This window comes from Zonotrichia albicollis, chromosome 16 (genome assembly GCF_047830755.1).
Source record: "Zonotrichia albicollis isolate bZonAlb1 chromosome 16, bZonAlb1.hap1, whole genome shotgun sequence".
Taxonomy (NCBI): domain Eukaryota; kingdom Metazoa; phylum Chordata; class Aves; order Passeriformes; family Passerellidae; genus Zonotrichia; species Zonotrichia albicollis.
Window position 1 is genome coordinate 4197816 of NC_133834.1, and position 14851 is coordinate 4212666.

The window sequence follows — 14851 nt, forward strand, 5'->3', positions numbered from 1 at the left end:
TCTGCACATATCCACACAAGCAGCTTTTGAGAAAATCACCCAGTTGTTACATTTTGTCATGTGAGGTGCTGTACACACTGCAGGGAGAAAAGACATTGCCCCACAGACTCTGGAGATGTGCAGGGAAAGAGAATGTGGAACAACACCCTCAAAATGCTGAGAATAATTACATATACAATTTTAGAGTGTTGTTTTAATCTTTATTTTTGGTTTAAAGTATGATGATTTATATGTAATTCTTTCATAGTCAGCATTTAACATAAAATTCGGTTCTTATTAACTTATAATATGCAAAACATTTTGTGTACTGTGGTTTCTTTTTAAATACTGCCAGTCTGCAAACATCTGTGACAAATACAGAAATCCAAAACATAACAATAGATTACCTCTTCCAAAATAAACTTTTTTCTGCTTCTCAGTATGAAGAGAAAACCCTTTTTTCATATTTCACAAAGGGAATATCAGGAAATCAGAAACCTGAGCTGGAAGCTGCATTTGCTTCATGGCAGTTCCTGAGTATTGACAGGCTGGCAGGAATTGAGTGCACAGGGATGCAAATAATTAAACAGCTGAAGGGTTAATTTCTGCACCATCATCAAACAAAGCATAAAAACCAAAAATGAAGCTTTAGATGTGACCTGATGATGAGCACTTTATAGAACCCCTGGGTATGAAGCCTGCAGGCTTTATTCCCTTGATCAGTGGAGAGTGTCACTGACATATGAGAGTGTGGAGTCTGAGTGAGAACAGAGAGCAGCTTTAACTGCAAGATGATTTGTTCAGCTGAAAAATACACCACAGAAAAACCAGCAAACATCCAGAACGATTCATTTGTGTGTAACAGCCAGCAGAAGGATAGTCCCTGAGAGAGAAAAGGAGACAAGGGGAGCAGAGTGTTCCTTTTAATGTGAAAAGGGATTCTCTCTTTTATTTGTCTATATCTACAGAGACCTTTGAAAAAGATGGAACTAGCTGAGATTATGACTGGATTAAGCTTTCTTGCAGTTAAAAGCTATTTTGTATACTAACTACTGAAAGGAGCAGCAGGAGACCAATTTTTTAACTGCTGTGGTGATTTCTGATTTCTTTTTTGCTTAATGTCTATTGAAGTCAGTCCAAGTGTGTGAGTTCACACCTGTGATTTGTAATGGATGCCACAGTATTTCTATGACACATCACAACTCCTGCATGTGTTAGTTTACAGCTCAAGAGGTGTTGGAATCACAAATTAGATAATGGTAGTAAAGATCAGATTAAATAAGTGATTACACATTTGAAAACATTTTAAATCTGTCATTTTTAATTTTATAAGTGAAAAAAACTTTTCTGCAATATCATCATAGGGAGGAAGGGCAGGAGCAGGGAACAAGGACTATAAAATGCCTGGAAAATGCATGTACTGCTAAAAAACTTCTAAAATTAAAGCCTGTAATACAAGACCTTTATTAGTGTCCCACTGAGCTTCAGTTGTTACATCTGGATTTTTGACCAGCACACCAAAATTTCAACCAATGGCAAGCATTTTGTTTCCTATTCAACACTATATTAAATACTAAATCAAATAATTATTTGCTCAGTAGGAGGGGTTCTGCACTAATATCAGCTGATCATTGCTGTTTTCTCTGGAGCAGCTCCATGGGGGTTGTGCTCTCAGAGCAGCCTGGCCAAAGCCTCAAACAAAGGCAAGAAGGAGCAGACAGGAGGAGTCAGCCCTGGGACACATCCCTGGAGCTGATGGGCAGCACAGGCTGCTGGGACAGAGCTTAGCTGGGATTCTGCAGGGCTGTTCCAAGGTGGAATTCCAAAGAAGGAAGCAAAAGACAAGAGTCTGACATTCTTACATGAAGGACCACTCCACTACATGTCATTTTTCCCACCTTATAATAACAGACTGTGTTTAGCAGGAGTTTGCTGCCAGAAACCTTTTTAAATTCTTAACAACACATCCAATATACTTATTACTTACCCATTAAACATTATGTCCCCAAAATAACAGTATGGATGTATTATGCCCATACACAAGGGACTATTTGATACAGATTTTTTTTAATGTCAGGTAAAAAAAAAAGAGTGTTCATGTTGAGAATTACGCTGATGAGTGAACTCTCCTTTGAATCATTTAGTGGAGAAATCCCTTACTAATGTCCTGAGGGAACTGCTGACAGTGTGCAATAATTTCTGGTTCAGCGCTGCAGATTACAAGATATCTTGCATTTTATGAAATTCAGGCAAGTGCTTCTTTTGCACTCTGAGATCCATCCCTGAGCTCCCTGGTACGCTCCCAGAAATTAAAGGGCCTGTGACTTTCCTTTTTTCAGCTGCAGTGGATGCTGTGGCTGTGAGCTGACTGAGGCTCTGTGTGACCTTCTGTTTCACTGCCTTCTACTCCCCAAAGTCCAGCTTCTCCAATTATGTAGCATTTGTTAAATTCCCCTTTGAAGTGAAATACAGTTACTTCCAGAATAATGGTGGAGACTAAGGTTCATGAAAATGTGTGAGGACTTCAGATGCAGCTCTTTCACCTTTAGCATTCCTCCCACTACAACCTGCTTTGTAAAGATTTTTCTCTGTTGTTTTACCTTTATTGTGCTCATTGCTTCAGTGTCATTTTTACCACACATAAATACTGGCATTCAGAGAGAATTTCACCCAACCAGTGTGAAGTTCATAAGATCAGAGAGAATTTCCCCTAACTACAGCCTTGCCTCATGATTCTGCATCCCATTGAACTGCCCTGGTCTTCCTGGCCCTCTGGGGATTGCTGTCTCCCCCAGAATGTGTAATCCCCATGCAAGCATCAAAGCAAATGTGGAATAAGTGGCTCCTAGGATGTGAAACTGCAAAGGAAATTCTGCTGGAGTACAGGAGAAGAACAAATCCCCTGCCAATACTCCCTTAACTTGTCCATACAGTGAAAAATCATCCAAATTTTTCTCACAGAGATATTGAAACCCTGACTAGGATTTTTGACAAATTGGGAAAGCTTTTAAAAGCATCAAGCAGAGAGCATGCATTGTTTTTGTAGGAATATTCTGTACTTCATTATGTGAGAACACTGACAAACACATTATTTAGACGATTAGCACTTTTGGCTTTAGTTTTCAAAATGAGGAATTAATACCCCTTGGCTATGCAGTTCATGAGCTGTTTTTGCTCAGGGATGCTCGGTGTAACACAGGCTGCTCCCCAGTTCCTAAAGCTGGAAGCTGAGAAAAACAGCCTGCTGCTTTTGAGGTCTTTAGTTACTGATTACCACCAAAGCCTCATAAAGCAGAGCTCTTGTCTCGTATGACCCAAGAACTGCATATTCTTCTTCCACCAGGGTCTCTGAACTTGAAATAAAATTTATGTTCCACATGCCACCTGGATCACAAGGTCCTATGAAAGCTAGAATGCAAAAATAGTACTAGTTGAAAGGTTAGTATTTAACACAAAATTAAGAAGTAAATTTTTTTATATACAAAGTTTCTTTCATTTTAACTTCAGTATGAGTTTTCTTGCCTCTCTGTAGCCTGCCATGTAACTTTCTCTAATGAGCTGGGTACAAATTAGGAGCTGGCAGGAAATTGCTTCACAAGCACTCAGAAACCATGTGATGACATTTGCATGAGTCAAGAACATTTTCAGACTGCAGTGACACAGTGCTGTTACCTGCCCCCTCCTGCAGGGAAAGGCAAGGTCTGAGCTCCCAGGTACCTGCACTCCCAGCCCTCAGTGCCTCCACAGCTGCAGACACAGACCTGCCTTAACTATTCTTGTGTGCAGCCACTTACAGGTGCTGGCTCATCACATCTGTGCAGGTTCACATCAGTACAGCTTGCAGGAGCAAAGGAGGTGAGGATGAAAGCCTTCGTTGCCTGCAGCCAGTATTTGTCTTTGCTCTGAGCCCTGCAGGTTCATCTCCTTCTTGCCCTTTGCCATTGCCTCTCTGGAGCAGAGGCGTCCTCTGACTTGTAAAGAGCTTGGTGGGGTTGGCTGAGTGCAGATTCATCACTGGAGAGCAAGGAGCAGTAGTTCACAGACTCAAGATAGCACTTCTGGGAACTGTCATTTCCCAGATGAGCTGTGGACAGGCTGCACTTCAAACAGCCTCAGTATTGGGCAAATTCAGCATTAGTCAGAAGTGATTCTGAGCTCATCCCTTATGACATGGAAACACAAAAAAGTACTGGGATTGCAGCTGTCCTTCTTGGAGTTCATTTGCCACTTGTGTCCCTTGTTCAGGAGCAGAGCCAGAGATGGATGACTGCCTGGAGACCCTGAAAGATGAGGAGGAGGCTTTGTGGGAGAACGTGGAGTGCAACCGGCACATGCTGAGCCGCTACATCAACCCAGCCAAACTGACCCCCTACTTACGGCAGTGCAAAGTCATCGACGAGCAGGATGAGGATGAGGTGCTCAATTCACTCATGCTGCCCTCCAAAATTAACAGAGCAGGTAATTATCTGGTCAGTGGCTCCATCTGCATCTCTCTCTGAATAGCTTTGTTCTACTAAATCTGGAGAGAGCCTGAATCAAGTTATGGACTATCAGATAGAAACTCTTTTATCTTATTTACAGGAGGTTTAAAGTACAGGGAGATTCTGCTGCTATTTTAATAACTATTGGAATATGTATCCCAATATAACCAGTTAGATGGTGCCTAGGCCAATTCTGACCTTCGCTGCTGGGCCACAGGCAGCTCTGCGGTGTTATACCTCAAAGATACCTTGGCTGGCGGCAGAGTGCAGCGGGGCACAAGACAGGACTCCGTTCTCCTCAGGGGAGAGCTTCTGGCGATGGTGAAGAAAAGAAGGGAGCGGATTCTGCTAGAAGGTAGCCAGACGTTTATTCCATGAGCACAGATATGTCTGCACTGGGCTACTGCTGATAACAGAATGGCGCCACATGGTCTCATTCACATTTTAAGCTCAGGACAGGGGAAGGGGAGGGGACAGGTGAGTCACAAACCAGGTGAAGGGGCAGGGTCTCAAGGTACTAGGGACACCTATCACACGACGCCTTGCTGGTATGTTAGCCTGATTGACAGGGCACACTCAGCGAGGGGCGAGGGGGAAGGGAGAAGGTAAAACAGGATATTGCAACACACCACAACAAATAACAAAGACTCCTTCTAGGGCTGTGCAGACTGGAGGTTGTGGGGTTTGAATTCCCATCAAAGCCTTGGCAAATATTTCAGTTAACACAAGCAGCAGTCAGTGCCATTCCAGGAGCAGCTTTTCAGCTGTCTTGCAGTACTTTGTGATTTGTCACTGGAAGATCTGCCATCCCTGCCTGGTAAAGGCTGCACTGAATAACTTGTCCTTTGAAATTTCTGTTCCAGAGAGCAGTTTGCCCACATTCCCTTAGAATAACCATCAGGACAAACATACAGAATTGCTGGCATTACTTTATGGGTTCAGCTGAACTCAGTTTATCAGCTGGATTTTGCACAGCTCGTTGCTGAGATGAACCTTAGGAACATCAGGGATGTGATATTTGCTCGTGCTGCTCGTGGGACTGATGTGTCACCTCTCTGCTGTCTGTACCCAGGCCGGCTGCTGGACATCCTCCACACCAAGGGCCAGAGGGGCTACGTGGTGTTCCTAGAGAGCCTGGAGTTTTACTACCCTGAACTCTACAAGCTGGTGACAGGGAAAGAGCCTACACGGAGATTTTCCACTATTGTTGGTGAGTAGAATCAATCACAAAGGATTTTGTTGAAGTAAGGACTCTGTGGAAGACTGGCTTGGTTTTTTTCAGGCAAGAAGTGGAAATAAAAGCTAATCTTAGTGTAGAATGCTTTTCAGTCTCCTTCAAAGCAAAATGTGGTAGGTAATGTATAAAGCAAAGGGATATCCCAGCTGTCTGAATGAAGCTAAAGGGCTTCAAATGGAATGATAGGCAATACCAGAATTCTCAAGAGAAGCTATATTGGAACAGTTGACTAAATTACACTGATAACTTACACATGTGCAGCACATTTGAAGCATTCAGATTAATTGTACTTGCACAGATTCATTCTACAAATGTTGTGCTATTTCCACAGGCTCAGCTGAAACAAGACAAATTTAAAGGCTTCATGTTCTATCTAGGCAAACTTTATGTGTGTATATTGTGATACTGATACCAGTGTGCTGTGTAATATTTGTGCTGTTCCCAGTTAGACATACAGATGTGTGTGAGATTGTGTAAATTCTCTACCTCTGTACATATTCTGGGGCTTTTGTATCTCACATAATTCTGATGATCCTACTTATTACCTTATTAATAAAGTAACTTAAATAAGATACTTTACCAGACATTGATAAGCTGTTCAAACATTTTCAGTGGAGGAAGGACATGAAGGCCTTACCCATTTCCTAATGAATGAGATCATCAAGCTCCAGCAGCAGGTGAAGACAAAAGATGTGCAGCGCTGTGAGCTCCTGGCCAAGTCCCGCCAGCTGGAGGATGAGAGAAAGCAGCTAAAGCTGAACAAGATAGAGCTGCTGACCTTCCAGGAGAGATACAACAAGATGAAGGAGGAGAGAAATAACTACAATGATGAGCTGGTCAAGGTGAAAGATGAGAACTACAACCTGGCCATGAGATATGCCCAGCTGAGTGACGAGAAGAGCATGGCTGTGATAAGGAGCCGGGACCTGCAGCTGGAGGTGAGACAAATGCTCTGGGCAGCAATGGAGGGTGCCAGTGGCATCTGGGAAAATGAGATCTTCTCTGACAGCAGAAAGATGTGAAGCTCTCATTTGCTTTGCTTATCTAGATGATTGAAGGCATCACTGCACAGAAATGCCAATTGCGGTGAGGTATATTAATGGCAGATATTGAATTAACAGAACAGAATGCAAATAAAAATAAAATGTAAAACATAACTGCTTGCTAAAACCTTAATTTTAGCTTTTTTAGGCTCAGTAATATCTTGGCACAGTTATCCAGCAGCACTGCAGCTGAGGGGGATTTATTCAGAAAGATAATCCTGAATTTTCTCCTGTTTTTCCTGATCCAAATAGTCCACGTGCAAAAAGCACAATGTGTGGTCAGCCTTTTACGTGCTCATTCTGTTTCATATCTCTTTACTTATTGGAGGATTGAGAATATGCAACTTTTTTTTAGTCCAGGTATTCTAAAATTTCACAACCAGCCCATATGAGTTGTAGCTGGCAAGTAGCAGGTTTGTACTTGAGACTTCACCAGTTCATTGGGGACTTTCAGTACCCAATTATCAACCTCTCGTTAGCATTCACAGTTTAAGCTATTTTCCCCTGTATGTTTTTTGAGAGCACTAAATGTCCTCTCCTCTTTCTCCTTTTCTCTGCTCCCTCTAGATTGACCAGCTGAAGCATCGCTTGAACAAGGTGGAAGAGGAGTGCAAGCTGGAGAGGAACCAGTCCTTGAAGCTGAAAAATGATATTGAAAACCGACCCAAAAAGGAACAGGTTCTGGAGCTGGAGAGGGAAAATGAGATGATGAAGACTAAAATCCAGGAGTTACAGTCCATCATTCAGGTACAAAAGCAGATTGCTGCCTTTAAATCCAAACTCACACATTCTCCAGTTACAGTGCAGGAGGTGTTGGCTGAAACCTCTGCCTGCAAAGCTGCAACCAGCAGAAGTGCAAAGTTTGGACAGACAGAAGGCTGCTTGTACAGCTCCCAGCTGCCTGGAGTGCTCCCTGTGCAGACACATGCATGAGGAGGAGTTCTGCAAAAATAGTCCTCTAAAAAAATCAAGTGTACATGAGAAATTGGCTCTTCCAAGAGCGCAGTGTTTAATTGCTGAACATTGTACCAGCCTGTCACTACAAATCTGCGTTAAACAGCCAGCACAGAAATTTCTGACAGTGGCTCTGGGTACCCTGTGTTAGGCTGTTGTCATATCTTTGACAAAAGGTTTTAATGAAGCAGAGGATGATAAAGGTTCCTGTACTTGAGGGTCACTAAGTGCCAGGGTGTCCTGCAGAACCCTGCTGTAACCTGCACAGGGTGCTTCACCAACCTTTGTTTGGGCAGGTAGGGAAAACAGTTGATGTGCAACACATTTAGGACTCCTCTGTGAGCAACTTAGCCAAATATTGGGATATATGTGAGATTACTTAGCACTTTGTTAGAAAAGGCTTGTGGCATTTTAAATTATCAGCAGAAGGCCTTTCAGAAATGGCTGTAGCCTCTAGCAGTGCCTAACAATTCTTAGTTCTGACATAAATCCAATTCAAAGGTTGAAAAAGAGTGTAGAATAGAAGATCCTGAGAGTTCTGGTTCATGTAGGTCTCTTATATTAATTGAAATGGTCTTACAGCACTTAAAGAAACAGAGAAATAGCTAAAAATAGGATTTAAATTCTCTTAAGTGAAAGTATAAATAAACTTGAAGCAGTTTGGTTTAGAAATGCTTAGGTATGCTTAGAAATACTGGGTAACTTAAATATCCCTGAAACCTCCAACTCAGTGTAGGTATTTCAAAAATAAATATGCATAATCCTTGCTAGCATTTTATGCTTTTTTCATATTCCATTTATGGTTAATTTTGGATGGAAATTATGTGTTGGAACCTGCTTTGGTAATCTTGTTCATTTTAAATCTACAAGAAATTATATTCCTGGATGGTGTAGAAAATGAAGCAGTGGTACAAGGTACTCCAGGCATGTTTAATATTCTCTGAGCACAGCCTTGCAAAGCCTGTGCCTGCCTTAAAAATTCTCCTGAATATTTTCTTAGGCCCTGCTCTTTGGAAAAGGGTGATTTTTGTGCTCAGTGAGAGCTGATTAATAGAAAAGGGTTTTGAATGCAGGGCTTGGAGTGAAGAATTGTGGCTGCATCCAAACTGGATCAAATTATAGCCAGTACAATAGACCAGTAAAACAGTTCCTTCATCAGACTATTCTGACAGCAAGACAGATTTTATTCATCTTTTCTGACACTGCTTTAAAATATGAACAAATGTCCATCTTTTCTCCTTCTTTCCCATTGCAGTACCTTCTTCATTTGCTATTCCTCTTGCTTGTTACTGTCTCTGATACTTCTCTCCCTGCAAAACTACTTTCTGTTTCCCTGGCCTGCCTCTAAAAAATGTCTTTCCTCAGGCTGACAAGAGGGGTTTGCCAGATTCAGACAAAGCCATTTTGGATATCCTGGAACACGACCGTAAGGAGGCACTGGAGGATCGCCATGAGCTGGTCAACAAGATCTTCAATCTCCAAGAGGAGATTCGTCATGTGGAGGACTTGAGAGACAAGGTGAGGAATGGAAGAGTAGAGAGATGGAATATCTCAGGCTGGTGCCCAAAATGCCTCTGAAAGCACTGGTGGCTAACAGTTTGTCATTTCCAGTATCTTGAGGAGAAAGAAGATTTGGAGTTAAAGTGCTCAACACTAGGAAAAGACTGTGAGATGTACAAGCACCGCATGAACACGGTGATGATACAGCTGGAAGAGGTGGAAAAGGAGCGGGACCAGGTATCTCACAATTAAAGTAGGGGAATATCAATAGCAAAAGCCTCTATCTGCTCTGTGTTACTTTGGGGAATTGTAGGTAATTGGGCCCAAAATACCATTATAAAATAAGCAGTTAAAAGAATTACTTGTCGGGATTTACATTATGGTAATTAAACACAGGGTAATATTGGGTTGTTTCCACAGTGTAGCATCTGGCAGGCAGGACCAGGATCTTAAAAACAGCTCCTGTAAGGCTTTACATCAGTGTCAAGTCACCCCATTTGCACTCTGGGATATTTTCCCACCAACCCAGAGGGAGCTGTAAATGAACCACCCTCATCATCATAATTTTTAATGGTGCTACTGTGGCACAGGCTGGTCCTGATTGCTGTGTTAATGGGTGACTGGGTACCTCTTCTGAAGTCCCCATTGCCAACACCTCCCAGACAAAAGCAGCAGGAGCAGGATGTGCTGCCCAGGTGCCAAGGAGGTTTCGTGCCCCGCTGCAGGCGTTCCGCTCACGTGACGAGGCTCAGACCCAGTACTCCCACTGCCTGATTGAGAAGGACAAGTACAGGAAGCAGATCCGGGAGCTGGAGGAGAGGAACGACGAGCTGCGGATCGAGGTGGTGCGCAAGGAAGCGTGCATCGTCAACCTGGAGTGCAAACTGCGGCGCCTCTCCAAGGACAGCAACTTCCTCGACCAGGTAGGGCTGGGCAAGACACACAGCAGCTCTTTTGTTCACAGAATTCACAGAATGACCAGGCTGGGAGAGATCTTAAAGATCATCAAGTCCAACCCAGCCCTGACACCTCAACTAAACCCTGGCACCCAGTGCCACATCCAATCTTTTCTTAAACACACCCAGGGATGGTGACTCCACCACCTCCCCAGGCAGACCATTCCAGAGCTTTATCACCCTTTCTGTAAATTTTTTTTCCTAATATCCAACCCATATTTCCCTTGGCACAGCTTGAGACTGTGTCCTCAGTCTGGTTCTGTCAGTTGCTGCCTGGTGAGAGACCAACCCCACCTGACTGCAACCACCTTTCGGGGAGTTGTAGGGTGATAAGGAAGAGACTCGTTAAGACTTGCTTTTACAAACATTTTGGTCTTGAAGGGAAAGAGGATTTTCTAATTCGCTCCATGAATTAACTGGAAAAAAAATATCCTACTAAATGTCAGTGTTGTGAATTCTTTGCTATAATGCTTTTCAAGCTGTCTGTTATGCACATGGCTTCCCAAAGGCTGCCACTCCACAGCTTGACTTTAAATGGAAGAGGGAAAATGCAGGAAAATAATTATTTTCTACACTGGGGTAGAAGCTACAAATATTTTTTAGTAACATGAGTGAAAAAGAATTCAGTCTGTGAACAGAAATCTCCACAAATCTCAGCCCAAATTACTAATAGGTCTGGAGCCACATTCTATATGAGCTCCTGAAGCACTGGAGTTGCAATAGGTTCAATTAGATTACTCTAAAGGAAGGTTATGAGTTTGTTGTACCAAACTGGTCTCAAAAGCAAAGTGTTCCCTTGTGATCTTTAGAGTTTGCCACGGAATCTTCCCATCACCATTATCTCCCAGGCCTTTGAGAGCTCTGGCCCAAAAGCCAATGGTCAGGAAGCCGATGACTCCTCCACTTCTGAGGACTCTCCAGAAGACAACAAATTCTTCTTGCCTGATCAAGTTCGTCTCAAGAGAAGAGTGAACCTAAAGGGGATCCAGGTGGGTCTGAATCCGAGGCTGGAATAACACAGAGCAGGGACTTTGAGAATTATCAGACATAACACATGTTGTAGCTGTGCCTCTGAGACTTCTGTAAAGATAAGAATAGATCTGTGTATGATAGTGAGCTGTGTCTGATAGTTTTTGCCCTGTGGTGATTTGCATCTTGAGGAGCAGATCTAATCTGGCTTCATAGACTCTTTTCTGTCCCTTCTCCCCATTTTCTTTTTTCTTCTTGCTTCTGCTGTTCATTCACATTCTTGGAGCGTTGTCAATAAATTGATTCTTTGCCTCCTTAACATTAGTGGGAAAAAAAATGACATAATGCCTGAGGTCCAACACACACTGAAGGTGAAAAACAAAGTGTTGGTGGAAAAGCTCTCAGCAGCTGGAAGGAAAAATAGAAAGAAATGGACACAATCTAGAGCAAAATTAACTATCTAATTTAGAATTAAATTTTGGCAATTCCCTCACCCCTAACAGGAAGGGGGCAGCATGAGTTAGGTTCATGCTTTCCCCAACTAGCTGCATTCACATGGCTATTATCTGGTGTTGGGTTCACAATCTATAAAAAAAACCCCACAAAAATCTAACATTTGGGCTTTTGAGATTCTCTTCCCTTTCATCTGCACTTGAATTCTCCCTGCCCTTCATAACCTTTCTGAGCTCTGACTGTCGTTATTACTTGTGGCAATAGAGCTGTATTTTTCACATTGCACACTCCAAAAGGATGCCTGTTGTATTAACAGTTGCCTGAAACCAGTCCCAAGGCACCCACTTCACTTTTTGTCTCTTTTTTTTCTTCAGCAGAATCTGGAAATTGCAATGCATTTGGGCCAGGCATTCAAAAGTAGCCAGGTTGCTCACACTCCATCACTGTTGTTGTATTTAGAAATCTAAATATCTTCTAAACTTTGGGTCCTGTTATTTAAAGGAGGGCAAGTATATTACAATATAACACTGAAAAAAGGTGCTGAAAATATCTGGTTTACAGTGCGTGGTAAATATTCTGCATTTGTGCTGATTTTTGTCCTCTTTCTTTTAGATAAGTCCAAGAGCTAAATCTCCTGTCAGCATGAACAAAACATCAGAGTTTCAAGGTCAGAAAGAACACCCATATCCTTATTCCTTTTCCATTGCTTTGTCTCTTTCACTTAATCTCTTTAAGTTGTTTAAACAAATATGCCAACCAGGGAAATTCTTAACTAAGCCCAAGTCAGTAAAAAAAAACCAAAACAGTTTCTCTCACAGTTACAAATGTAATGATTAAAAGTGGTCAAGAGTTCTACTTCATTGTCCTCTCTGTCCAAAGGTACCTCCCAGGCACACGATGTGCATCCCATAGCTTACCTAAATTTTCTGTTTATTCAGTTTTCCATTTAGTTTACAAAAGTTGTAAAGTCATTTGTGAAACATCTGTACTAAAAATCATTATACCATTCTCCTTTTGCTGTTGGAAAAATCATTCAAGCTGAAAAGGCCCTAATCTAGTGATTGTCTAATGAGTTTCTTTGTCCTTCAGCAAAAAGGAATTAATTTTACTTCTAGAACATTGCAAAGGCTGGCAGAGAGGGATTGACCCATGCCCCAGCCAGCTGCCAAGTTACCAAATTTGTTGCTGTACACTCATGTTTGAGCTACTCCTAATTCCTCTTGTTTGTGTAACACTACCCCTGAAACACCAAACCCATCAGAGGCAGCACTTTTCAGTAGTTGTGTAAGGCCCTGTTGGATAAAATATCCTGGGGAACACAGCTCCTGTTCCAAGGAATTCCATGTCAAACAGCAGCTTTGCTGTCAGGCAGTGTGCAGCAGTAGTACCAATCAGAGGTGCTGAGGAAGGGAAGGAGCCCACATCCACTCTGTGTAACCTGGGACTGCTGAGGCATCTCAGGCTTCTTGGTCCTTGTTGTAGATTCTTTGTTGTAACAAAGTGTAATTCAAGAAGCCAACCTTGCAAATTGCCAGATTCAGGTGGTGTAATTAAAACATAAATTCATGAAACCATCATTCTTTAATTTGTCAAATAGCATTCACAGATCTATTAAAAACACCCAGGACAGAGCTGAGAGACAAAGTGGGCAGGAGTGTGTGCAGAGGGTGGGAATTTCTGTGCTTTGGTGGGAACTGTTGGGCAATGGGAGCCAGAGCTGCAGGGCAGGGGTGTGTCCAGGGCCCCTGTCCAGTACAAGACCAGCTGAAATGGAAAGGGAACATAAGTGCAGTGGCACACCTGTGAAAGGCTCTGCATTGGAAGGGCTCTGACATGCTTCTCTCTGTGCGCTTCCCTTGTCCCTGTGAGTGCAGCAGCCAGAGCGCAGGATGAAGATGGGGCCGAGGGCAGCACTGGCCGCACGGACACGAGCTCCTCCGTGTCCATCAGCAACTCCATCAGCAGCTGTGAAGTCACCAAGATTGTAAGGATGCCCCTTGCCTGCTCACAGCCATCTCTCCTAATGTGGTTCAGAGCTTGCACAACTCAGTATTAGCCCTTCCCCAGCATCCCAGCTGTGATCCCATTCAAGGCCCTTGTCAGAAGCTCCCTTAATCCTGTTACCAGCATTTTGTTAGAACTATGTTATTAGCCTTTCCCAAAATCACAGAATTGGTTTATGTTTATTTAAAGATATTTCAGAGGTATTTATGACCTCTTGCTGTCTCCTTATGCCATTTAACATTTACTGTTAGAAGAAAGAGATTTGCTTTAAAAGCTGCTTTGTAACTTATCTGAGAAAATTTTAAGGGTTTTTGAGTTCTATAATACTTTTCCTGTCTATAAGTAACAGCGAGCGAGGAAAAGGGTGCAGATCACAGTTGGAAATTTCTGCATACCATAGTCAAACCATTTCTTCCCTGCTTGCTGTATCCCCATAATCTTCCAAGGTAGATATTCCATTATACATATGTGAGCACTGACACAGCAGGACAGGCAGATAGAGAGAGTGCTCTTGCAGAGTGTTAATAACAAAGAACAAAACATCTTTCTAGAACACCGTGAAAAATGCTGCCCCCAGGAAATTAAAATTATACTCAAGAATAGCCAGGAAAGAACATACTGCCACTCATAATAAGCTTAGCTAGGTTAGGAATATTTTTTGGAATATCTGTTGGATGTTTAGATGACTTATACTGTTTTCCCTCTAGTGCAATTCAGGGTTTCCAGTGCACTGGAAGATTAATTATTTAATATATAGACATCTGTATTTTTCTTCCTCATTCCAACTACATATATATTTATATAAGTACACATACTGCTTTTCATCCCCCTCCTCCTATGTCAGCTGTGCCACACACAGAAGTAAAGTTACAATGGCTCAGTAAATCAGGCAATTGTGTGGTCACAGGAGAAGGTGCAGAGCCAGCACACAAGCTGTGCATTGTGCTAAAAACTGGGATAAATGAGTGCTTTTGGATTCTGCACAGCTAGAATCAACTTCTCTCCTTTTTCTGTGTGTGCTTCTCAGAGCAGGGTACAGCCAGTGCAGAGCACCCTTGCTAACGCTGCTGTGAGTCAGAAGTGAGAGCACCTTTCAGCCAGATAACCTTTCTGACACCTTTTGGTTTCTCATTGACAGCAAACCCTGCGGAACCGCAACGACAGCATCATGTCCACCACCCCCGAGCCGCCCGGCAACGACTCCATCGTGCGGCGCTGCAAGGAGGACACCCCTCACTGCAGGTGGGGACACCTGCCCTGGGCCTGCTGCCACGG

The 14851-nt window shown here is 42.8% G+C and overlaps 1 protein-coding gene across 2 annotated transcripts in view; it reads left to right on the forward strand.

The window, feature by feature from the left end:
- The window catches only part of CARD11 (caspase recruitment domain family member 11), a 116968-nt gene that overhangs the window by 78494 nt on the left and 23623 nt on the right, over positions 1-14851 (forward strand). For both annotated transcript variants that reach the window (XM_026793724.2, XM_026793725.2), the window contains 11 exons: positions 4225-4437; positions 5533-5670; positions 6310-6635; positions 7308-7487; positions 9060-9212; positions 9306-9431; positions 9920-10117; positions 10960-11139; positions 12185-12239; positions 13447-13556; positions 14715-14818. In XM_026793724.2, the coding sequence (XP_026649525.2) occupies positions 4225-4437; positions 5533-5670; positions 6310-6635; positions 7308-7487; positions 9060-9212; positions 9306-9431; positions 9920-10117; positions 10960-11139; positions 12185-12239; positions 13447-13556; positions 14715-14818 (1783 nt within the window). The remainder of the gene's footprint in view (positions 1-4224; positions 4438-5532; positions 5671-6309; positions 6636-7307; positions 7488-9059; positions 9213-9305; positions 9432-9919; positions 10118-10959; positions 11140-12184; positions 12240-13446; positions 13557-14714; positions 14819-14851) is intronic.